This window comes from Diplotaxodon limnothrissa, linkage group LG12 (genome assembly GCF_057381915.1).
Source record: "Diplotaxodon limnothrissa isolate DT_005_m linkage group LG12, D_limnothrissa_male_GT1.1, whole genome shotgun sequence".
NCBI lineage: Eukaryota > Metazoa > Chordata > Actinopteri > Cichliformes > Cichlidae > Diplotaxodon > Diplotaxodon limnothrissa.
In genome coordinates, this window is record NC_140607.1 from 11,002,312 (window position 1) to 11,028,168 (window position 25,857).

General features: G+C 40.2%; 1 protein-coding gene across 2 annotated transcripts; it reads right to left on the minus strand.

The window, feature by feature from the left end:
- Positions 1 to 276: 276 nt before the first annotated feature.
- ppm1f (protein phosphatase, Mg2+/Mn2+ dependent, 1F) lies at positions 277 to 25,470 on the minus strand. Of its 2 annotated transcripts, XM_085367945.1 has the most exons (10): positions 25,243 to 25,470; positions 24,375 to 24,462; positions 23,597 to 23,667; positions 17,026 to 17,252; positions 11,370 to 11,506; positions 10,207 to 10,409; positions 9,480 to 9,668; positions 9,205 to 9,348; positions 8,719 to 8,812; positions 277 to 2,161 (listed from the first exon to the last, which is right to left on the minus strand). In XM_085367945.1, the coding sequence occupies exons 4-10, from the start codon at positions 17,190 to 17,192 to the stop codon at positions 1,836 to 1,838; spliced, it is 1,260 nt and encodes a 419-aa protein (XP_085224071.1). In that variant the 5' UTR covers positions 17,193 to 17,252; positions 23,597 to 23,667; positions 24,375 to 24,462; positions 25,243 to 25,470; the 3' UTR covers positions 277 to 1,835. The 2 variants fall into 2 exon arrangements, with proteins under 2 accessions (XP_085224071.1, XP_085224072.1); XM_085367946.1 differs by lacking the exons at positions 23,597 to 23,667; positions 24,375 to 24,462.
- Between the last annotated feature and the right edge of the window lie 387 nt (positions 25,471 to 25,857).

Here is a 25,857-nt window from a genome sequence, read left to right on the forward strand (position 1 = left end):
ACCAAAGCGCTTGCTCATAGGGGATCACATGATTTTGGGGTTTTTCTCTGTGTGTATTGGAGGGTCTACCTTGAGGCAACTGTTGTAGTCATTTGGTGCTATATAAATAAAATTTGAAATGGATCGATTATCATCAGAGAATATTGTAAACCTTGTCGATAAAGGACAAAACAAACAGATCCTGACCAGATTGTGTTTGCACGGCTGTTTATTGAGACAATATTAAATCTTCTTCTCTGCAATACACAATATGAAATGTATTATTATTTCTTTGTGTGTTACGGGAAACATTATTGTCAAGACTTCAGTTTTAAAGATTCTGACATTTTAGAACAAACAAACAAACACAGGAATTGCATCAGAATTTATTATCAATGTTCCACATCAGTGCTCCCTCGCTTCCACTGAGTTAAGTGACTGCCCCATCCCCCAGCTCTTGAATGCATTTTTTAGACACAAAAACTATTCATTTTGTAACATAAAAGGTATCACTTGCACATTAAAAACAAAGCACATTTATAATGTCATTATCCGCCATTGTCTGTGATTTCCATTATATGTTAATATTGCAATGAGGACATACTGATAAGGCATGGTGAACAAGAACAAAAAAAATGAATAAAACATGATAATGAAGAGGTTAAAAGGGTAACAGAATGTCTTAACGGTATGTAGGCCAAGAGGAGGCAAACCTTTCTATCTTAAACAGAAAAAGGTGTCAGGATATGATGTTAGTAACAAGCAGAGCTAACACTGAAAATATTAAAAACAGTCTCCATTTTTGTGGTTAAACTGAGCTTTGATTATTGAGCAGTGAGTATTCTGTAGCTATTTCATCTCGCAAACGGGTGTTCAGCTGCTCATAAAGTTCAAGTTGTGGCTTTCTTTGCTTCCCCCACAGAATCACTCAGTAAGACTTCTGTCATAATCACACATCAGAGTGACAATGGAACATAACAGAAACATATATAAAATTTTTGGAATTATTATCATTTGTATTTTTATAGAAATACAAATCCACCAAGACACATAGCTGTTTTAACAGCTAGTGCCACATCAGATCAATATTTCAATATTTCAAGATCAATACTGACAACAAAAGCTGGACCAGCTGTCCTTAAATTCAGTAACAGTCAAACAAGTGGAAAAGTGAAGTAGCTATTTTAGAGAGCAGGCACATTTGGGATGTGCAGGTTGCAGCACTGGGGGTTAGTGTGGCCCTTGCATTATCTATTAGAACTTTTCAAACACTGTTGCCTCAATACAGCAGTGTAAGCTTTTATTTCGAAGCAGCACGATAGTGAGACTAGATCAGGGGTGTCAAACATAAGGCCCAGAGGCTGGAATCAGCCCAGCAAAGACTCTAATGTGGTCCGCTGGAAGACTTCAGAAAATGTGCAGTATTTCATTGATTTTAACTGTACTACCATAATTCCTATTCCTATTGATAAAGACTCTAAAAGATTAAAGGACATAAAAGTTTGATTTTCCACAGTTGGCCCCCTTAAACCCTTGTGCAATGACAATAAAGAGCTATTTTTTCTATTCTATTCTACTCTATTATACGGAAACTGAGATGTACAGTTAAAATTGCATTTATTTTTTTAAGATTTTCACTGGTTCGCCCAACTTAAAATCAAATTGTGTGGGACACAATTTAAAACGAGTTTGACATCCCTGGACTAGCGTCAATCTGCAGCATGTCTTAATGCACCTGAGGACAAAAGCAGGCAACAGCTTGGCACAATGGTGTCTGTGCACCACACTTTTCCTGTATTGCTGTGGTGCATGGCGAGAAGTAGAGTACTGAGCAGCTTGTGCACTCCTAGGGTGGTCTACTGAGCCAGCAGTTGCTCTGGTGGGCGCAGGAACACCACCATTACTGTGATGTTATCACTAGAACCAGCTGTCTTAGCATTACCCACCAACTGTTGGGCGACTCTTGCCCCCACATCATCCTCGGACTGTTCCACTGGAGCAGTTCCTCCTTCTGGTTTACCAGCCAGCTTTAGTGCATCCATAACTAGATGTGGGACTGCTGACGCCTTAACTGCATCAAAGAAACCATCGCATGCCAGAAGAACATAGTCCTCATCACCCTGCAGTTTCATTGTTAGGCTTTCAGCGTCTCCAGACACAAAGGGCTTCTGGTCAAAGTCACCTGAACGAGGGATGGATGAGTGGTTAACAGCTGCAAGTGAATACTGCAGAACCTCAGACTGTTGCAGTCATTGCCTGAAAACTATTTATTAAATCAACAGGCAAAACACGTGTACATAATCACTCACACTGCATTTTATGTATACAAAAACCCTCCCTTTTAGTATATTTTACTGTATATAGTAACCATTTGTACACAACACAAGTTACTCTTGTTTTTTACTTTATTTTTCTTAATTCTCTAATATCTCTGAGTCACTTTTTCATTCCCAATTTCCTAGTGTGGGATTAATAAAGTCTATAAAGACTCCCTGACTCTCAATTAAGACTGCAACAATTTAAGTAACTTCAACACATGCACTGCACACAACATTTGTTTTTACAGATGTTGCATGTAAGGTGAGGATTACTTGTCACCATCTAAGTAGTTTAACATGGAGCTGCAGTCTAGTTCTGTCTACACACATGGTGAAGAACAAAGAGGCAGCCTTTACTGTGATGCAAATAAAAAACGTGTATGTGTAGGGATGGCTATCGAAACCCGGTTCTTGTTGAGAACCAGTTCCCACTGTTTCAATTCCTTGGAATTGTTTGCCATTTTTGCAAACAATTCCCTTATCGATTCCAGTCGCCCCGAATGACGTCACCACGTTGCGGAGCGTCATTTACTAAGCGGCTCAAACACTCAAAAGTTTGGTTATACTTTACGAGAACGGATGACGACAGGGCAACTTGCAATACTTGCAAGTAGATATTTCATTTAAGGGAGGAAACACTACAAATGTGCAAAAGCATTTGCTCACAAAACACGCGATGACCTTAAATGAATGTCGTGTTTTTAATTCCGCTCCGGACTCATGAATCTCAACCCAGCAGCAGCGGTAACGTTTGTACGTCCTCTCCCATTAATGCGGCAGGGAGTGCAAGGCTGTGAAACGGAACGGTCTAGCCTTCAGATTTGCATCACCGCTGTCTCGGTGGAGTTTAATAAACTCAGCAAGGAGCAGACGGCCATCTAAAATATAACAGGACACTGGCGTAAATTCTCGACCGTCTCACACTTCTGTTTAATCAGTTTTCTGTTTGACGTTTATTCAGCTGTGTGAAAATCCCGGAAGAACCCACCAGATAGATTAATAACGTTTTATTTAATCTAATAATTTTGATCTCAGCCAAACCGATTTACTCCGGATCAAATAAAACACCGAAAAAAAGGCAAACAATTACATTTTTAAGTTATCCGAGTGACTTACTGTATATATCATGTTTAACCTGAGTAGCGAAAGAGCGGGGATCTGAAAACGACGAAGCCACAATTCCGCTGCTCTCGCCGGCTCGAGTGACCACTGAACCCCTCCGGCTTGCTATCCAGCGGGTGGCTAACAGACGTCTCCAAAAACGTCGGCGCACTTTTGCAAATATGCGATATCTTGATAAACCAAGCAGATATTTGAAATTTAAACAGCTTCTTTCTCGCCTGAAAATATGTTAAAAGTTTATTTTGTGACCCAGAAAGAGTAATAAGACTAATTTTAAAACTTAGCAGCGGCCGCCATTGTTGGCAGCTGAAATTTGGCTGGGCCGCGCTATAAAGGATATGGTGGGCCACGAAGGACACACCCGACCCATCCTTCAAATTCGGGGAAATGAAGGACGCATTTGTCACCGAGCAGTGTCTAAGCTTGTGGTAAAAGGCTTGCACCCATTTGCACCCAGAAGTGTGAGACGGTCGATTTTCGGTAAGTGAATGTGTTTAATTGTAGGCAGGGACATTACTGGATATTCTTGTGTAATTGCTACAGAACAATTTATGTTATACTTTGTTATTGCTACAGAAGAATATTTTATTATTTTACATTTACAATTTTTTTTTTCCTGGTGACCCCGTGACACCCCATTGAAGAGCCATAGGCTGGATCTCTTAAGATCTCACTGTTGGGTTTGTAAGGCCATGTTACTCCTAAATTTCTATCTTGTTCAAAGAGAAGATATAAAACAAAGTTCTAAGCAAATCGACCTTAGTGTTCTCCTTTTTAAAAAAAGAATCGATAAGAGAATTGATAAAGGATCAAATTGTTGAACAGAATCGAAAATGGAATCGGAATTGTGAAAATCTTATCAATACCCATTCCTATGTATGTATCCAGGTGACACATTATTTAAATTCTTCTGCTTGCTGAAGGTTGTTGGCAGCTATCTTGCTTTATTTGGCAGTGATTACTGTAGTCTTTCCATTACAATATAAAGCACCTTAACGCAACTGTTGTGATATGGTGCTATATAAATATTGAACAGTGATACCTGTGGCAAGCAGGGCTGATTCAAATGAGGAGCATCCAGTGGGTCACCTTAAAAAGGCGGTTCATGTTTGAAAATCCTCCAATCTGTCTGAATTACAACCATTCTCAAAAGATTAGTGGACCAAAATTCCTCCACAGAACTGTAAAAGACTCATTGCCAGTTAGGGCAGCCCAACTAGTTACTAGGCTTAGGGGGGGCGATCACTTTTTCACACAGGAACAGGACCATGTAGGTTTGGATTTTTTCCCCCCTTAAGAGTAAACCCTTCATTTAGAAACTGTATTTTGAGTTTAATTGTATTGTCTTTGTCTAGTAATTAAATGTGTTTGATCTATAAGAATTAAATGTTACAAACATACAAAAAAGTAGGAAATGAGGAAGGGGGCAAAAACTTTTTCGCACTACAGTAAACTACTAAAAACATTGCAATTTCTAACACCTAAACCAGTGAACATTTCATCAAGACCTGTATCTCAATCAAAAGAATGATCAGCAGAATACGTGCTTACAACACAAAAATTTCCTTTGTGGGATTAATAAAGTATCTATCCATTATTCTAGCTGTTGCCTTACTATCAATAATACTTTATTTTATATATATATATATATATATATATATATATATATATATATATATATATATATATTAGGGGTGCAACGATACACAAAATTCACGGTTCGGTTCGATACTTTGGTGTCACGGTTCGATATTTTTTCGATACAAAAAAATGTTCATGCATTTTTAATTTGTCATTTATTAAAATTATAAATATATATTTTAACTCAAAAGTACAGTTTTTAAATTTAACCCTCACCCTTGTGCGTGTTTTTTATTTTGACAGCGAATGCGCACCTGCAGACCACTTATGTGCAGCCCTGGTTATTTAGCTCATCATATTGCAGCCACAGAAATTCTTTTGTCCATGAAACCATAAAGCTGCACTTTCTTTTTGCCTTATAGTCTGATTTGTCATAACTTCTCCGTTTTGTGGTAAGCTTTTCTTTGGCTGTCACTTCTTCACCCTGACCTGTCTTATTTGGCTCAGCAGAACTGAAATGCTTTTACACACGCACTCACAAAAACTCAGCGATTCTCTGCGCGATCAACCTCTCACATGTTTAAGCTTGCTGCGGGAGATTTCACTTGTCATGTTTGCATAGTAAGCTAACGATTAATAAGACGATGTCAGAGGAATTGGTGCACAAATTATCATCACTCACAGATCAGTACTGTCGCTCTCTATACACAGTTCGCACGATTGCAAAGTGAAAGCAAAAAAACAAGCGCAAATTCAAACGCGATTTCAATATGTCACATATTGACAGTGGCTCACCGATGCCAATGACATAATTACCCAGCTACATTTCCGAAAGAATGCAAAAGCATTGACATATATTTTTCCTACAATAGCCCGACGGGCAGGGAAGAGATAGATTTTGGTAGCCCGACTGAAAAAATCGCTAGCTCCGGGACGTCGGGCTAGCGATATTGCGAGCCCTGTATCTGATTGAGGAATCACTCATCTTTGGAAAAGAGAGTTTATTACAGAGAAATGGCTCTTTCCAAAATAAAAGCTATACTATCCGCTTCTTCTGGGCTATATTCTCAGCAGCATAAGGAGAATCATGTGCTAACAGCTGTCTAAATGACTCGGCTAAAGTTAGTAGCATGCTTGCTTTTTTTTGTCTGCTTCCACTTGTCTTTGCACTAGGATGATGTCGGCGTAAATGTGCAGTCATATTCGTTGTGTTCCCACTAGTGCTTTCAGGTTAATCTCGTTGAAATGACCTTAACGCCACAACACGGCAAATCTCCGTTAACGAGCTACCGCCGATCGCTCCGTGCATGGGGCTAGACGGCCAACATGTTAACGAGCTAACTGCGCTAACACACTAGTTCACACCAATGTAATTGAGCATTGCATGGCACATCCAACATACTGTTTTTCTTTAGTCCATGACTCGCTTACCTTCAGGGTCATACGTCACATGAAAACCAAAATAATTCCAAACGCCAGATCTGAATGAGAGTGGGGGAGGTCCATCTTGCAAGGAGAGCTTAACTTCTGTCTCGCTAGCTTGCCCTGTGTTGAGCGCTCAGTGGATCTGCGCTCGACAGTGCAGCCTAGGCGGAGTAGTCGAACACAGATTCACTGAGCGCTCAACACAGACAGCATCGTCAGAAGGAAAATTGATAAAATAAATTACAAATGTTGTATTGTTCGATACATATGCGTACCGAACCGAAAGCACTGTATCGAACGGTTCAATATCGATACGAATATCGTTGCACCCCTAATAAATAAATAAATATATATATATATATATATATATATATATATATATATATATATATATATATATATATATATATATATATATATATATGAATGAAATGGTACATTTTCTAAATATCTAAACACAGATTGCAACAATGAGTTAATGAGATTCACAAATCATTAGATTTCCCTTTTACTTTACAATTTACACACTGTCTCAACTTTTTTTGGAACCAAGTTTGTCGTTTACTTTCAGTTAACATGAGCAACCTCAGTTTATGTAGCAGTGGAGGTCAATTAAGGTCACACTTTGAGAACTACTATATGATACAGCCAGTCAAATCACATCTACAGTGGGGCAAAAAAGTATTTAGTCAGCCACCGATTGTGCAAGTTCCCCCACTTAAAATGATGACAGAGGTCAGTAATTTGCACCAGAGGTACACTTCAACTGTGAGAGACAGAATGTGAAAAAAAAAATCCATGAATTCACATGGTAGGATTTGTAAAGAATTTATTCGTAAATCAGGGTGGAAAATAAGTATTTGGTCAATAACAAAAATACAACTCAATACTTTGTAACATAACTTTTGTTGGCAATAACAGACGTCAAACGTTTACTATAGGTCTTTACCAGGTTTGCACACACAGTAGCTGGTATTTTGGCCCATTCCTCCATGCAGATCTTCTTGAGAGCAGTGATGTTTTGGGGCTGTCGCCGAGCAACACGGACTTTCAACTCACGCCACAGATTTTCTATGGGGTTGAGGTCTGGAGACTGGCTAGGCCACTCCAGGACTTTCAAATGCTTCTTACGGAGCCACTCCTTTGTTGCCCGGGCGGTGTGTTTTGGATCATTGTCATGTTGGAAGACCCAGCCTCGTTTCATCTTCAAAGTTCTCACTGATGGAAGGAGGTTTTGGCTCAAAATCTCACGATACATGGCCCCATTCATTCTGTCCTTAACACGGATCAGTCGTCCTGTCCCCTTGGCAGAAAAACAGCCCCATAGCATGATGTTTCCACCCCCATGCTTCACAGTAGGTATGGTGTTCTTGGGATGCAACTCAGTATTCTTCTTCCTCCAAACACGACGAGTTGAGTTTATACCAAAAAGTTCTACTTTGGTTTCATCTGACCACATGACATTCTCCCAATCCTCTGCTGTATCATCCATGTGCTCTCTGGCAAACTTCAGACGGGCCTGGACATGCACTGGCTTCAGCAGCGGAACACGTCTGGCACTGCGGGATTTGATTCCCTGCCGTTGTAGTGTGTTACTGATGGTGACCTTTGTTACTTTGGTCCCAGCTCTCTGCAGGTCATTCACCAGGTCCCCCCGTGGGTTCTGGGATCTTTGCTCACCGTTCTCATGATCATTTTGACCCCACGGGAAGAGATCTTGCGTGGAGCCCCAGATTGAGGGAGATTATCAGTGGTCTTGTATGTCTTCCATTTTCTGATGATTGCTCCCACAGTTGATTTTTTCACACCAAGCTGCTTGCTTGGTGCAGGTCTGGTGCAGGTCTACAATACTTTTCCTGGTGTCCTTCGAAAGCTCTTTGGTCTTGGCCATGGCGGAGTTTGGAGTCTGACTGTTTGAGGCTGTGGACAGGTGTCTTTTATACAGATGATGAGTTCAAACGGGTGCCATTCATACAGGTAACGAGTGGGGGACAGAAAACCTTCTTACAGAAGACGTTACAGGTCTGTGAGAGCCAGAGATTTTCCTTGTTTGAGGTGACCAAATACTTATTTTCCACCCTAATTTATGAATAAATTCTTTACAAATCCTACCATGTGAATTCATGGATTTTTTTTTCACATTCTGTCTCTCACAGTTGAAGTGTACCTCTGGTGCAAATTACTGACCTCTGTCATCATTTTAAGTGGGGGAACTTGCACAATCGGTGGCTGGCTAAATACTTTTTTGCCCCACTGTACATTTCTGTGGTTTTGTGAGTTGGGACTGACTTACCTATGGCTCTCGATACAGCATATGTGCCATTAACACGCCAGCAACCCATGAAAGTAATGCAGCCTCCAAGATCCTCAATTCTCTGTTTCTCATCCTGGACAGTTTAACACATCAGAGAAGGAGTTTAGCTTCTGGTTTCCTTCTCACCATTATGTGTGAGTATGTAAAAATAAGTGCATGAGTAATTTAACTTCACATGAAGTAACTGCATTTGTTAGTAATAGTTAAAAAAAACACATGCGCGTACACACACACACACACACACAGTGTGTGTGTGTGTGTGTGTGTGTGTGTGTGTGTGTGTGTGTGTGTGTGTGTGTGTGTGTGTGTGTGTACGCGCATGTGTTTTTTTGAGCTCTGAGGAATGTTTGATCCATATCACGCAATAAACTTTCCAAATATTTTATCTGCATTCCCATTTTGGAATACAACATAGTATGAAATTTGAGGCAGCAGAGGTTGTGTGTTTGTATGTGGGATTCTTACCTCTCTCTCTGGTTTATGTGGGTCCATGAGTCTAACAACATGCCCATCTCTGACCAGTATTGCCTGAGAGTCTCCCAGCCAAGCAACAGTCAGCTCTTGATCCTGGATCAGTACTGCCACTCCTGTGCTGCCACTCCGGAGACGCTGCAGCACACACAGGTGTAATTTAAAGACAAAAGACAGAGCAAGACAGCACACCAAGTTGAGTACTATAGCATGTAAATGTCAGCAGAAAACATTGTGCTCAAGATGCTGCACTGCTGATTTCTCAGTACCTCTCTCTTGGCCTTGTTTCTGAACATGTCATCTGTGCGTTTGAAGGCTGTTTTAAAGGCTGTGGTTGCATCACTCTGCAGCATCTCCTGTTTACTTAGAACAACATGGAGGTGAGTGGAAGCGTAGGTTGCTGCATCCACCCCTCCATGGCCATCAAACACAGCATAGTAAGCACGATCTACATCATCCTGGACCATACGGGAGGGAAAGAAAGACACAGTCATAAATAAATGTCACAGGATGCAGTTTTGTGAAAAACTAAGTGTACCCCATGATTCAGTGGCTTGTAGGACCACCTACAATACACACCCTCTGAAGTGTGGGCTGACAGATGCCCCCCATAGGCAGCAGTGATCCCAGGATGCAGCCTACCAATCCCCAGATCTAGCCAACCCCTCAGATGGGACTCTAAAATACTTTGGTATGCAGAGGAGCTCATGGTGAAGTTGGTGACTGCAAGATATGCTGCACAACAAATCTAAATCACCTCTCCACCACCGTGCAGCATCTGTGTATGCTTGGCTTTCTTCAAATATGGCTTTTATAGAGGATCAGCACCTCACTGCTGCTTACTTTATTTCTATACAAGCAGTAAGGGTACACTTAGTTTTAACAGGACTTTATGCGGTCCTGTGAAAACTTTTTTTTTTACATGACAGTATGTTTGATAATTAGTTGGGATTGTAATTTCAGTTTTTATTTTTGTGTCTGTGATATTTTTCATACCTGAATTCCAAAGAGCTGGTTGAACTCGGCTAAAGCCAAATGTTTGTCCTCCATTTTTCTCCGGGTGTTTTTGATGGCATGAATGGAGCACTGGAGGTTGCGAGAGGGACAAAGAGCCACCTTGGGGAAGTTTCTGTGCCACGCCAGTGCTACATCTATCAGTTTATTCAGGAAGGTGCGTTGGACTGCCTCTGATTGAAATACTGACAATAAATTACAATACAAGTAAGAAACCTGTTATATTTCTGGTTTTTTTTTTTCAATAACATCATGGACAAAGGCATTTTATTCCTTGAATTAATATGTACAATGGAAGTCAAACTACTTCCAGGTGGCACGGTGGTTAGCACTGTTGCCGCACAGCTAGAAGCTCCTGAGTTCAATTTCACCATCAGGCTGGGGTCTTTCTGTGATCTTTCTTCCTCCCACCATCCAAAGACATGCAGTTTGTGAGGATAGGTTAATTGGTTAAGCCAAATTGCCCTGTGTTAGTGTTAGCCCTGTGACAGACTGGCAACCTGTCCAGGGTGTACCCCGCCTCTCGCCCTATGACAGTTGGGATAGGCTCCAGCACCCCCCACGACCCTGAAAAGTATAAGTGGAAGCGAATGGATGGAAGTCAAAATACTACTTTTCAGTGCAGTGCAATGCAATATTTCCAACCACTATGCAAATGTACACCAGTTCCTTATAGAGGAGAGGTCTACTCATAGTTTCAATTTTAGTTTTTTACTTGTTTAAAAACTTTAGAAACTGAAATTATAATTGTTTGTGTTAAAACGGACCCTTTCACACACATGTGGCATCATCGAGGCTGAGGCTGTGCCCAAGTTGGCTGTGTGGCAGCAGACAGGGTGATATGTATTGGATAAATTATCATCTCCCCTTTTGCAGCCTCAAATTGCACTGTAAAAGATAAATTATAGTCTGCGAACATGCCAATAAGACCTGAGATGTGAAGACAAGTGTGAATGTGATCTGTGTTAGTACCGCTAATGATATTTGGTAATGATAAGTTGGTATCAAGTTACTTGGAGAGTGTATATCAGATATATGATCCTGGACAGACAACTTCCAAACACAAGATTATTTCATTCTGTCTGCTTGAATTGAATTGGCATCTTTCAGTATAATGCAATATATTCAAAGCACCACAAACATACAGACTGCTTTGTCATCTGCTTTCTCTTCTTGGTCACCTTCAGGTTCCTCAGGGCACTGGTAAGGTAAAAGGTCAGTCTGCAGCAGCTGGGAATATGCTGCCTGGCAAAGGAGGGCACCGAGTCTTGGAGAAGCACCCCTGAACAAACACAGAGATAAATACATGTTGTGTAATCTCTTGAAATTTGAGTCATTTTTCTAACTGCAGTTACAAAGTGTTGCACCAAAGTCCAAATTGTGGACAGAAAAAAGAAAAGATAATTTTTGGGCAGTAACCTGTAAATGCACTTCTTTTCCTCTACAGAATTGCATTTCTCTGGCAGCAAAGATTGTGTTTAGGAAAAAGGAAGTGGCATGAACAATTTTGTTTCTGCAGACAGGAAATGAAACCTTCCTGACAGGGAATACATCTGTAGAAAATGTGAGCAGAACAGAAAGCCAGTCACAGTTTTTAAGTGTTACTTTTTCCTGCTCAAAGTTTAAAAGTGTTTGAAAGTCTTTTACCAGCCTCTTCTCATTGCAGAAAGATTGACTGCAGATTATTGATTTCTAGAAGCCCAGACTTCTTACTAGGGATGGGTATTTATACGATTTTTACGATTCCGATTCCATTTTTGATTCTGTTTAACGATTCGATTCTTTATCAATTCTCTTATCGATTCTTTTTTTCTTTTTTTTTTTAAAAAGGAGAACACTAAGGTTGATTAGCTTAGAACTTTGTTTTATATCTTCTCTTTGAACAAGATAGAAATTTAGGAGTAACATGGCCTTACAAACCCAACAGTGAGATCTTAAGAGATCCAGCCTATGGCTCTTCAATGGGGTGTCACGGGGTCACCAGGAAAAAAAAAAATTGTAAATGTAAAATAATAAAATATTCTTCTGTAGCAATAACAAAATATAACATAAATTGTTCTGTAGCAATTACACAAGAATATCCAGTAATGTCCCTGCCTACAATTAAACACATTCACTTACCGTCTCACACTTCTGGGTGCAAATGGGTGCAAGCCTTTTACCACAAACTTAGACACTGCTCGGTGATAGGGCTGGGCGATATATTGAGTTTTTTAAAAATATCGATATATTTTTATATGAGATATAAGATGTGACCATATCCTTTATATCGATATAGCCTATGTTACGTTATAATTATAGTTGTGGAGCCACAAGTTCTCTTTCGTCCACTTTTGTCTCTACGCAACGTTACTCGGCCTCGCCTCTCCTTCACTAAACACAGCTCCCCCTCCACCCCCATCGCTTCACCTGCAGGCAGCAACAAGATGGACACGGCAAATCTCCGTTAACGAGTTACTGCGCATCGCCCCGTGCGTGGGGCTGGACGGCGTCAACGTGTTAACGAGCTAACCACGCTAACGAGCTAACCGCGCTAACGCCATGCACAGCCTAAAATCCTTTCATTTTCTCAAAAGTTGACAGCGCGCCTTATGTATGAATTCTGGTTGTGCTTGATGACCGCAAACCGATTTCATGTGGAACACGGCGCTCAGCAATCTGTCAAAAAATGTTTTAGTACGACTTTGGTAAGCTACGGAGCTGCACCGCTTGATGGATTGTCGGAGGATTACGGCTACCGTAGTCCGGAGGCTGGCGGAGTGATACGTACTGTGCTTCAACATAATATTACCGTTAGGGATGGGTATCGAAAACCGGTTCTTGTTGAGAACCGGTTCCCACTGTTTCAATTCCTTGGAATCGTTTGCCATTTTTGCAAACGATTCCCTTATCGATTCCAGTCGCCCCGAATGACGTCACCACGTTGCGGAGTGTCATTTACCTGGCAGGAAACACGGCGCCTAAGCGGCTCAAACGCTCAAAAGTTTGATTATACTTTATGAGAACCGATGACAACAGGGCAACTTGCAAAGTAGATATTTCATTTAAGGGAGGAAACACTACGAATATGCAAAAGCATTTGCTCACAAAACACGCGATGACACGCGTTTTTAATTCCGCTCCGGACTCGTGACTCTCAACCCAGCAGCAGCGCTAACGTTTGCACGTCCTCTCCCGTTAATGCGGCAGGTAAATAATCAACTAACAGTGCATATTATGTTAGCGCAATCTGCCTTATTACAAGACCTGCCATTACTGTACATGTAGGTGACCATGATGAGAGAGACAGACAGAGTCTGGCTCAGATGCTGGCAGTTCTCGCTGCAGTCTACCGGTAGCGTCTCCTTTCAGGCCAGGATAGACTAATGTCACCGAGCAGTGTCTAAGTTTGTGGTCAAAGGCTTGCACCCATTTGCCACAGCAGATGCCCCCGATTTTTGGTAAGTGAATGTGTTTAATTGTGGGCAGGGACATTACTGGATATTCTTGTGTAATTGCCACAGAACAATTTATGTTATACTTTGTTATTGCTACAGAAGAATGTTGCAGCTTTAAGGCAGGGATGACTCCTGGAGTTGCTTTCTCACTGCATATGCTTTATTTCACAATCAGATCGATTCGATAACAAAAACATACAGCAGCTCTTCTCCTACTCCTAGCCCTTCGCTGCGGTGGAAAAAAGAACGACTTCAATCCCCTTCAAGGAACATACGTACAAAATAGTTTTCCTGATACACCAATGGGGCGTTCAATGCCATCTTGTAAATATGAGTACTCTGGCAGAGTAACAGTTCAAATGAAAAATACACCAGAACAAACAAGCAAACAAAAAAAGAAGTGTGGGGTACCTTTGAACCAATGAACAAAGTATAACAATTTATACTTTTTAACATAACCCGACCCCGTCAATATGTGATATGTCTCACAAGAATATTTATTTTATTATTTTACATTTACATTTTTTTTTCCTGGGGACCCTGTGACACCCCATTGAAGAGCCGTAGGCTGGATCTCTCAAGATCTCACTGTTGGGTTTGTAAGGCCATGTTACTCCTAAATTTCTATCTTGTTCAAAGAGAAGATATAAAACAAAGCTCTGAGCTAATCGACCTTAGTGTTCTCCTTTTTTTTAAAAAAAAAAAAAAGAATCGATAAGAGAATCGATAAAGAATCGAATCGTTAAACAGAATCGAAAATGGAATCGGAATCGTTAAAATCTTATCAATACCCATCCCTAATTACCGTATTGTGTGTGTATAAGGACCATAAATGGCACCTGTTAAGAGACACGGTTACAAAGAGGGTTTCAAACTCCAGGCTGTCAGTCACATAGTAGAAGTTGGGAACAGAGCAGTTGTGAAATCTGTCTTTGTTATTATGCTCAGCGTCTGTTAGTTTACATTTTGACTGCACAATTGTGAGCTCTTTGTTATGCACAAAAACAACAAAGTTTTCTTTTATTTATGGATCATTATTATTTAATAAATGCTCATAATTTATTTTTGAGTAGTTTTTTTCATGTACATCTATGCTGTATGTTAATAAAAGTTAATAAAATATCGAGATATATCTTATATCGCCATCCAGCTAAAAAATATCGAGATATGAATTTTGGGTCATATCGCCCAGCCCTACTCGTTGACATTCGTATATCCTGGCCTGAAAGAAGACACTAACGGTAGACTGCAGCGAGAACTGCCAGCATCTGAGCCAACCAATTCGTCGACTCCTTCAAATGCGGCCGACAAATGCGTCCTTCATTTCCACGAATTTGAAGGATGGGTCGGGTGTGTCCTTCGTGGCCCACCATATCCCAGAATTCATAGCGCGGCCCAGCCAAATTTCAGCTGCCAGCAATGGCGGCCGCTGCTAAGTTTTAAAATTAGTCTTATTACTCTTTCTGGGTCACAAAATAAACTTTTAACATATTTTCAGGCGAGAAAGAAGCTGTTTAAATTTCAAATATCTGCTTGGTTTATCAAGACATCGCATATTTGCAAAAGTGCGCCGACGTTTTTGGAGACGTCTGTTAGCCACCCGCTGGATAGCAAGCCGGAGGGGTTCAGTGGTCACTCGAGCCGGCGAGAGCAGCGGAATTGCGGCTTCGTCGTTTTCAGATCCCCGCTCTTTCGCTACTCAGGTTAAACATGATATATACAGTAAGTCACTCGGATAACTTAAAAATTTAATTGTTTGCCTTTTTTCTGTGTTTTATTTGATCCGGAGTAAATCGGTTTGGCTGAGATCAAAGTTATTAGATTTAATAAAACGTTATTAATCTATCTGGTGGGTTCCTCCGGGATTTTCACACAGCTGAATAAACGTCAAACAGAAAACTGATTAAACAGAAGTGTGAGACGGTCGAGAATTTACGCCAGTGTCCTGTTATATTTTAGATAGCAAGGAGCAGACGGCCGAGTTTATTAAACTCCACCGAGACAGCGGTGACGCAAATCTGAAGGCTAGACCGTTCCGTTTCACAGCCTCGCACTTCCAGCCTTCTCGGTCTTCAAAGGACCCAGCCCACGTAGACTGCGAAGGCCAGGTCCTCCGAAGGATGCAGCCGACGTTTTGGAACACAGCTTCTGTCTGTCTCTCTCATCATGGTCACCTAAATGCAGCGCACAGTAATGGCAGGTTTTGTAATAAGGCAGATCGCGCTAACATAATATGCACTGTTAGTTAATTATTTACCTGCCGCATTAACGGGAGTGGACGTACAAACGTTACCGCTGTTTCTGGGTTGAGATTCATGAATCCAGAGCGGAATTAAAAACACGACATTCATTTAAGGTCATCGCGTGTTTTGTGAGCAAATGCTTTTGCATATTCGTAGTGTTTCCTCCCTTAAATGAAATATCTACTTGCAAGTATTGCAAGTTGCCCTGTCGTCATCCGTTCTCGTAAAGTATAACCAAACTTTTGAGTGTTTGAGCCGCTTAGTAAATGACGCTCCGCAACGTGGTGACGTCATTCGGGGCGACTGGAATCGATAAGGGAATTGTTTGCAAAAATGGCAAACAATTCCAAGGAATTGAAACAGTGGGAACCGGGTTTCGATTCCCATCCCTACTTCTTACCTAACAAAATGTTAACAAAAATGTTAGATGCAATCTCTCTAATCTGCAAATAAAATTTCTATTAAAAGTACAATACTGAACTAAACACTGTAGGATTAATGGTTACTTTGCCTCTTTCCCTTGTTATGCGTATATAAAGAGACGACCGTGGCTCAGGGGGTTGGGAAGGTCGCCGGTTCAATCCCCGGGCTCTCTGTCCTGGTCATTGTGTCCTTGGGCAAGACACTTTACCATACCGCCTACTGGTGTTGGCCAGAGGGGCCGATGGCGCGATATGGCAGCCTCGCTTCTGTCAGTCTGCCAAAGGGCAGCTGTAGCTACAACTGTAGCTTGCCTCCACCAGTGTGTGAATGTGACAGTGAATGAATAGCGCTTTGGGTGCGTTGAAAAGCGCTATATAAATGCAATTCATTATTAGTATACAACAATAACCAGCATTCGACTGACATTTACAGTTTGTATAAAACAAGAATAAATAAGTTTTACTTCATGTCTGCTTGTGTATCACCATACACTAAAAATCATTACATTTAAAAAAATGGAATATGTAAAATAATCCACAGTATAATCCTTTGTATTTATAATATTAATTAAGGCCCTTTACTAACTAAATGGTGTGTGTCTTAGATAGCCACAATCATTTTCTCTTATTGGTCCACAGAAAAATAAATTTGTTCATCGTTACAACCTTCTATTCAGTTTGTCTCCTTCCCAGTCATACCTGTTTGCCAATAGCCTCAGGCCCAGCTCCAGGCTCTCTCCATGCAACTCCTCCATTGTGAATTTACGACTAAGAGGGCTAACAGGAAGTGAAGCGCCTTCCTCCAGAGCAGCTGGAAACTCCTCCAAAAATGCCTTCAAAAAGCACAGAGCCTCCTCCTGCTCCATCCCGCTGACTCTGGCTGGAGTGAACTCTTCGGTAAACAGGAGGTCAGGGCTCACAGGTCACTTCACAGTGGACAATTGAAGGGCACAAATTGAAACAAATTAATCAGTATAATTACATTACCATTTTCATCTAAAACTGTTTTTTTGTCATACAAGTTCAGAAAACTAATATAGGAGGTGCTTACTGTGTCACAAGATGCTTGTCTGAGAGTAAAATTAAAAGCAAAAAAAACGTAAAATACCCAAATTCCCCCGAATCTTATATTTTAATTGAAAGTACTAATGTAATGATACAAGTGTTGTTATAAGCTACAGGACTAATAGGATTGCCACATCTTGTAATTTGTACAGATTTATTGGTCGAGGATGTACTGCAGTCATCTGTGTGCATTTTGTGCATGATATGATGCTCCCCTGAGACAATATAATTCGAAGGTATAGCATACAGTTTCATTGGTAGGGATATGATACCCACCTCTAAGTATATAGGTATCAGTGAAGCCAGATAATACACACACTGACTACCGAAATGTCTTAAAGACAAAGACCTGGATGACCTCTAATTTCTTGTTCTAAATCGGATAAAACTGAGGTCCTTGTATTTGGCCCTAAATAGCTTAGAAATATGGTATCTTACCAGATTCTTAAGCTGGTTACCTCTGGTAACATTGTGTGGAATCTCTGACTTATTTCTGACCAGGATATATCCTTCAATACACATATTAAACAAATATATCGGACTGCTTTTTCCCCATTGTACTCTAAATATCTCTAAAGTTTGAAACATTCAGTCTCAGAGTTATGTTCAATAACTAATTCAAACATTTATTACTTCTAGGCTGGACTATTGTAATTCATTATTATCAGTATGTCCTAAAAACTCCCTGAAAAGCCTTTATTTAATACAAAATGCTGCATGAAGAGTACTGACAGGGAGTAGAAAAAGAGCATATTTCTTCCATGCTGGTGTCTTTTCATTAGCTCCCTGTTTAAAAATTCTGAATCAACTTTAAAATTCTTCACCTCATATCCAAGGTCTTGAATAATCAGACCCAGTCTTATCTTAATGACCTCATAGTATTCTATGATCCCAATACAGCATGCGACTCTCAGACTGCTGGTTTACTTGTGGTTCCTAGGATATTTAAAAGTAGAGTGGGAGGCAAACCTTCAGCTTTTCAGGCCCCTATTTTAGGGAACTAGCTCCCAATTCTAATTCAGGAGGGAGACACCCTTTCTAATTTTAATATTAATTAATATATTATGATAAATGGTAGAGCAGGGCGATATGACCAAAAATATTTATCATGATATATATTTGAAAATTTGCAATAACAATATAACTGATGATATAATTGACACTAGACAAAACACTTTACAACTTTATTAGTGCAAAAAACATCAATGTATTTTCACTTAAACAAGCAGTAGTTTTTATGTGCATTAAAGTTATATAAAAACTTAACAGTGCAAATGCAAATTCCTTGCTGACAGTTTAACCAAAAGGCATTTCCAGTGAAAACTGGCCGACATATAATAATAATAATAATAATAATAATAATAGATTGGATTTATATAGCGCTTTTCAAGGCACCCAAAGCGCTTTACAATTCCATTATTCATTCACTCTCGCATTCATACACTGGTGAAGGCAAGCTACAGTTGCAGCCACAGCTGCCCTGGGGCAGACTGACAGAAGCGAGGCTGCCATATCGCGCCATCGGCCCCTCTGGCCAACACCAGTAGGCGGTAGGGTAAAGTGTCTTGCCCAAGGACACAACGACCAGGACAGAGAGCCCGGGGATCGAACCGGCGACCTTCCGGTTACAGATGCGCTTCCCAACCCCCAGCACCACGGTCGCCTAAATCCTCAGCATAACCATATATAATATCCACAAAACTTAAAAAGAGGTTATACACACACACAATACGGTAATATTATGCTGAAACCCAGTACGAATCACTCCGCGAGGCTTCTGCTTACGATAGCCGTAATGCTCCGACAATTCATCAAGCGGTGCGGATTTGTAGCTTAGCAAAGTCGTACTAAAACATTTGACAGATTTTCGAGCGCCGTACACATAAAATCGTTTTGAGGTCAGTAAACACAACCAGAATTCATACATAAGGTACACGGGTTTATAAGGGGCACTGTTGATTTTCAGAAAAATCAAAAAGATTGATTTTAAGTGAGCTGTATTTTCCAAAAAAAAAAAACAAAAAAAAAAAAAAACACGGTAATAACGACGGCCCGCTAGCATGCTCTACCAAAAATAGTGCTTTGTTGTGTATCTGATGGACAAAAGCTAAACCAGTTCCACACCAATGAAGTTGCAGCATTTTTACAAACCAATTATGGTTCATCCATTTCATTCAACGATCCGCTTTCGCCCTACTCATTCTCCGTCACCGCCATGCTTTTACAGCTATGTGCATATGAAAACAAAGGCACTACGCATGTGCGTTTTATCCATATTCTATCGCGATATTTCATTTTCTTATCATTGCCGAACATTATATCGGTATTACGATATGATATGGTCCAGCCCTAGTAAATGGACTGGTTCATATATAGCGCTTTTCTACTCTGAGCATTCAAAGCGCTTGTAAATTCACCCATTCGCACAAGCACTTTTTTCCTATCCTTTTCTAAGTACTTCCTATCTAACAGTCAGATAGGACTCAGATGCCAGCAAGGTGGAGGTGGAGTACTGGTTTGGGCTGGTATCATCAAAGATGAGCTTGTGGGGCCTTTTCGGGTTGAGGATGGAGTCAAGCTCAACTCCCAGTCCTACTGCCAGTTTCTGGAAGACACCTTCTTCAAGCAGTGGTACAGGAAGAAGTCTGCATCCTTCAAGAAAAACATGATTTTCATGCAGGACAATGCTCCATCACACGCGTCCAAGTACTCCACAGCGTGGCTGGCAAGAAAGGGTATAAAAGAAGAAAAACTAATGACATGGCCACCTTGTTCACCTGATCTGAACCCCATTGAGAACCTGTGGTCCATCATCAAATGTGAGATTTACAAGGAGGGAAAACAGTACACCTCTCTGAACAGTGTCTGGGAGGCTGTGGTTGCTGCTGCACGCAATGTTGATGGTGATCAGATCAAAACACTGTCAGAATCCATGGATGGCAGGCTTTTGAGTGTCCTTGCAAAGAAAGGTGGCTATATTGGTCGCTGATTTGTTTTTGTTTTGTTTTTGAATGTCAGAAATGTATATTTGTGAATAGAGCAGGGCGATATGGCCAAGAATATTTATCACGATATATATTTGAAAATTTGCGATAATGATATAACCGACGATATAATTGATGCGAGACAAAATACAACTCCACAACATTACTAGCGCAAAAAGACAACCTTCCATTTATTTTCACTTAAACAAGAAGCTGGTTTTTATGTACATTAAAGCTTTATAAAAATGTAACAGTGCAAATGCAAATTCCTTGCTGAAAGTTTAACCAAAAGGCATTTCCAGTAGAAATGGGCTGACATATCCTGAGCATAACCATGTATAATATCCACTGAAGTTAAAAATAGGTGCTTTGCAACATTAAACTGCAGTGTGCAGTATGCATTTTTCGGACCGTAAGGTGCACGGGATTATAAGGCACATTAAGCGAAACAAAGCAGTCAGATAAATCAAACTTTATTAAACTCATTCTTCTTGCTTCCTCCACTTCTGTACCATTGTTTCATTAATGTTGAATTCTCTGGCAGCTGCTCTATTCCCATGTTGTTGCAGTATATTAATGACTAACCTCGTATTGTGGATGGATTATCTCAGTTGTTCTCCTGACTGAAGTTTGGTCCGTTTACAGCATCCTGCCATGCGATTGCATTTGTCTCTAACCATGAAGAACCTTCACGTTAACTTTTATAAGTGGAAAAGTGTTAGTGTTCGTCCTCCAGCTTCACTGTTTACGTTATGCTAACATAGCTGTGTCGCTAGCGATCACGTAGCACATCATTATATACTAGCTAGCCCAACTTCAGTAACCCTACAAACGTCACTGCTGTTTAGTTTCCTGTCTTCATTTATGTTGGAAGTGATAGCAGAGCTGTACGTTTGATTTTTTTCAGAAATCTCTCAGTCAGAACATGCAATATCATGCTTAGGTAACTAGCGAAACTAGCGAGCTAACTTCCGCTAGCTTCCTGCTAACTTCTAACTCAGTTAAATGTAATAACTTTTGTTTTCATGGATGCCTGGAAGTTAAACTTTATAGTTACACCTGGTAAAGCAGCAATGCTGATCGTTTTATTAAAGATGAAAGAATTTAGACAGTTTTTAACTCTAAGTGACGCTGCAGTGTTGTTTGACCTGAAGTATACGGAGTTTAGGACCCAGATTACTCCCAGATTTAAGAGCATCTTAGTCCGACAAATATGACAATAACAACGGCCGCTTGCATGTTCTGCAAAAAAAATGTCGTGTATCTGACGGACAAACACCAAACCAGTTCCACATCACGGAAGTTGCACCATTTTTACAAACCAATTCTGGTTCATCTGTTTCACTCAACAATCGGCCATGTGCGTATGAAAACAAAGGCACTGCGCATGCTCGTTTTACTCCCATTCTATCGCGATATTTCATTTTCCTATCGTTGCCTAACATTATACCGGTATTACCGTGAACGGTATAATATGGCCCAGCCCTATTTGTGAATGTGGAGATGTTATATTGGTTTCACTGGTAATAATAAATAATTGAAATGGGTATATATTTGTTTTTTGTTCATTTGCCTAATAATTATGCACAGTAATAGTCACCTGCACACACAGATATCCCCCTAAAATAGCTAAAACTAAAAACAAACTAAAAGCTACTTCCAAAAACATTCAGCTTTGATATTAATGGGTTTTTTGGGTTCATTGAGAACATGGTTGTTGTTCAATAATAAAATTATTCCTCAAAAATACAACTTGCCTAATAATTCTGCACTCCCTGTATATGTGACAAGAGCGGAGTTCTTGTAATGGTCACTTGGGGCTGGCTCCAAAACTTTTTCAGTCCCACGGACTGTCCAGCTTTACATGTTTATTGCCTGGTACAATAATGTGTCCAACTTGGACAGCTTCTCTCCCCAACTGTATGGTGGGAGACTTAAATTTTATGTTCTTATAATTCATTTATTTGGATATTGGCATTTGGGGGTGTAGACAGAAAACTGTCATTCCTGTTTTCTTCTTCTGACCAGTCTCTGTAAAGCTTAGGCTGTGTGGGAAAATTCCAGCATACCAGCAGTTTCTGAAATAGTGGGACTAACTTGTGTGGCACCAACAACCATGCCCCTTTTCTAATGCTCCGTTTGAACCCGAGGAGGTCAACTTGACCATGGCTACATGTTGCTGCCATAACTGCTGGTTAGATATTTACATGCATATCTAATAAAGTGGTAAGAGAGTGTATATGGATTTTTACAGGAAATATTCGTACAGTTCGATTCATAATTTGTTGGGCATATAGAACGTTTTTGTACAGCATCGCAGTGGACTTGAAATCAGCAATAATCAATTTATGAAATGTAACGCTCTAAACCAGGCCCCAGGGACTTCATTATTACAGGATATTTTTAAAAATAAAAATAAAATGTTTTTTTTAATGCGCCAGCTTGTTGTCATGTAAGTTACATGTTGGCCAATATGTCTGAACATTTCTTGAAAGAAGCGCAGAGAAGCACTTGAAAAGGGCTCGCAAACTCCCCACACTTTGAGTTAAACGCAAAGAAAAAAGCAACCGTGCTGCATTGGTTGTACACAGAGGCGGAGCCAGACATTTGAAACACCCGGGGCTTAGCCCTAAAGGGTAGTATGCATGTGGTATTTTTTTTTTTTTTTTTTTTTTGGGGGGGGGGGGGGTTAGAAATGACTGAAAGATTAATAGGCTCTGTTTTGAGTTTTGTTCAAAAAAGAATGACTTCATATAGGGAAAAATATATATCACATGTGCAGGACATCTTAAACTAGTTTTTTAATTAAGCAGCAAGGCAGAACAAAGTCGGGGCTGCATCAAGACACAGGGACTAAACCCCAATTCAACCAGGCAGAACTGATCCTGAATTAAAACAGGACTACAACAGTTCAAAATCAGGACTACTGAGGACTTAACCAAGACAGAACCAGAATCAGAACTAGATGATAGTAGCACTAAAAATCATCATAGACCTGCACTACACTTATTTTTTTAATTCTACCAAAGTACAATATTTAGATTGAGAAAAGTTTATATAATTATTTATCCTTGTTGTGCGAACAAGCCTGCATAACTTAATAAATATAGAATTTGAAAAATAGCAAACCTAAAAAGAAACACTAGGTACGAGATACATGAGGACCTATGATACGGTGATACTTTTGGCAAATGACCATTTGACTAACATGTGTGTCTCACCTGCTCTTGTTCATCTCTGTTCTGTCCTCATTCTCCATCTCCCTCTCTGTTCCTCTCTCTCCCTCTTTGTGCTGACAATCATCAAATATACAGTTGAAACCACATATTTATGTACTGTTCAGATCAAAACACAAACACTTTTTAATTGTAACATCAAATCGGACTAAATGTTTATTTTTTTAGATTGATAAATATAAAAAACATATTTGTTAACTTTAAGAGTAAAGAGAGAAACTATCTGTATTTCTTAATTGCAAATGGCACCAAATTGTATTCAAACTGAGCCACACTTATGGAGCTCCACAGTTCTTTTCCTGGTGTTTTGGTTGACATCTCTTGATTTTCCCATTTCAAAAAAACAGGCTCTGTGTTTTGCCTTATATGCATCCACAGCTTACCAGTTTACTCACATGGACTCTACTAACCAATCAGAAGCTTCTTCAGCTCAGAATGGAATCGTCTGGAGTTTCTTACTAATTAACAATAAACTTAATGTATATGTACTCCTAAATTTGATCAAAGTGATAAAAAATAGACAGCTCTGTCTCTCTTTATTCTGACATTTAACTAATTCAAAAGATATTTCAATATTTATCTAAAACAAAAGTTTACTCTAAATTGATGTTGTACAGTAAAAATGTTTTATGTTTTCTCCCTAAAGTGTATGTAAATATCTGGTTACAAATGTGAATATCCTGCTGTGTACTGAAATCCCTCTTGTTTTGCATAGAAATATACTGAACAACATACAAAGCATAATATATAAAATAACATTTACCTGAGTTTTTTCTTTGAAAGAAGCCTCTAATGTCCATTCTTATATTTCAGTACATAACTGAAACCGAATTAGTCGGGGAGGGTAAGAACTGAAAATATGAAATAAACACACGTAAGCTAAGACTCTAAAAAAATACCATTTGTTCGGCTTTTCATTTCGCCATTTGTTGATTCACTTGAAGAGCGAGTAACGTAATATTGGTCAAGTGATCAGTTTGATATCAATCTTTCGTGATGCACCGTCATATTTACATTATTTGTACGGTATGAATGATTTTCTTTGGTAACTGGTCAAACTTAAGCTCTCCTTAGTATGCCTGGCTCCGTTTCTCCAACAGCGCACACAGGCAGCAGCTGCCCCGCCCCCTCGCTCAGTCACTTAGTGCCTGAGCTCGGATCATACCAATATCAGGGGGGATTCACGCACAGTCGTAAATTCCCACAGTGTGCACTATGTGCTTCGAATATTGTGTGTACTTTTTGTTTTATACAGTTGTCAGCCAGGCATCTAACTATGAAAAAAATTACACTCCAAAAGACCCCGGGCTTCTGACAAAACAACCCGGGCTTAAGCCCAGTAAGCCACCCCCACGCTCCGCCCCTGGTTGTACACCAGGACTCATACCTGAAAACTGGAGCCTAACGATCAGCTTTCCCGTTTCTTTTCTTTGCAGTGCGTTACATGAATGTTGAGGGTTTGGTGCTTTGTATGCAGTACACATTATAGTGCTGCCCACAATTACACCTCGAGTCCTGAGTCACTCACTCAAGTGAGTGAGTGACTCAGCGACCATGTTTCATCGACATGATCGCTACCAGAATACATGCTTATTTTACAGCCAAGCAGACAGTGGTTAACTTGGTCTTACCGTCCGCTGACTTGGTGCAGTCCCTTGTTTTAGTACGCGTCTTCACACCTCCTGAAGTCCTACTGACTAAACACGCCCTTCGGCGAGACAAAGACTAAAGGGATTTACTGATAACACAAACATGCACCGCGTATGGTAATACACAATCCCAGTTCACTATTAACAGTGTTTACAGATCTGCGCAACGATCCACGCCCAATTGAACCGGCAGTTTCCTGTACGCCATCATCGTCATCACCATTGTTATAAGACCCTTCTTCGCCTATCTTTTTATGGCGGGTAGCAAACAACTTTAGGTGTTATACCACCACCCTCTGGACTGGAGATCTCCCATCATGCCTTGGGACATGTGCTGCTGTTTAGATGTTCTTGTTCTATTGTTTATGGTTACGTTACTTTTAACTGTTATCTTGAATGTTGTGTTTACGCCGTGGTGCAGCGTCACTGACAGTTGTTGTTTTGTAGCGAGAGTGCTGTACCATGAGTGACTTCTGTTGTGCTGTTGTTGAACTTTGAGGCACATTGTAGCACAGCAAGTGTTTTAATAAGGTGCTCTCCCTATCAGCTTGGGGTTAAATAACAAGCTCAATCTTTCTCTGTGAGCTTCTTTGTTAA

Bases quoted from the DNA above. Each gene is read 5' to 3' on its own strand.
- ppm1f (XM_085367946.1), bottom strand. From the start codon at position 17,192: ATGGAGCAGGAGGAGGCTCTGTGCTTTTTGAAGGCATTTTTGGAGGAG. The intron at 10,410-11,369 runs GTATGTTTGTGG...ATTTATTGTCAG, and splicing joins AGCAGATGACAAAGCAGTCT to TATTTCAATCAGAGGCAGTC. The intron at 8,813-9,204 runs GTAAGAATCCCA...TAAACTGTCCAG, and splicing joins CACATAAACCAGAGAGAGAG to GATGAGAAACAGAGAATTGA.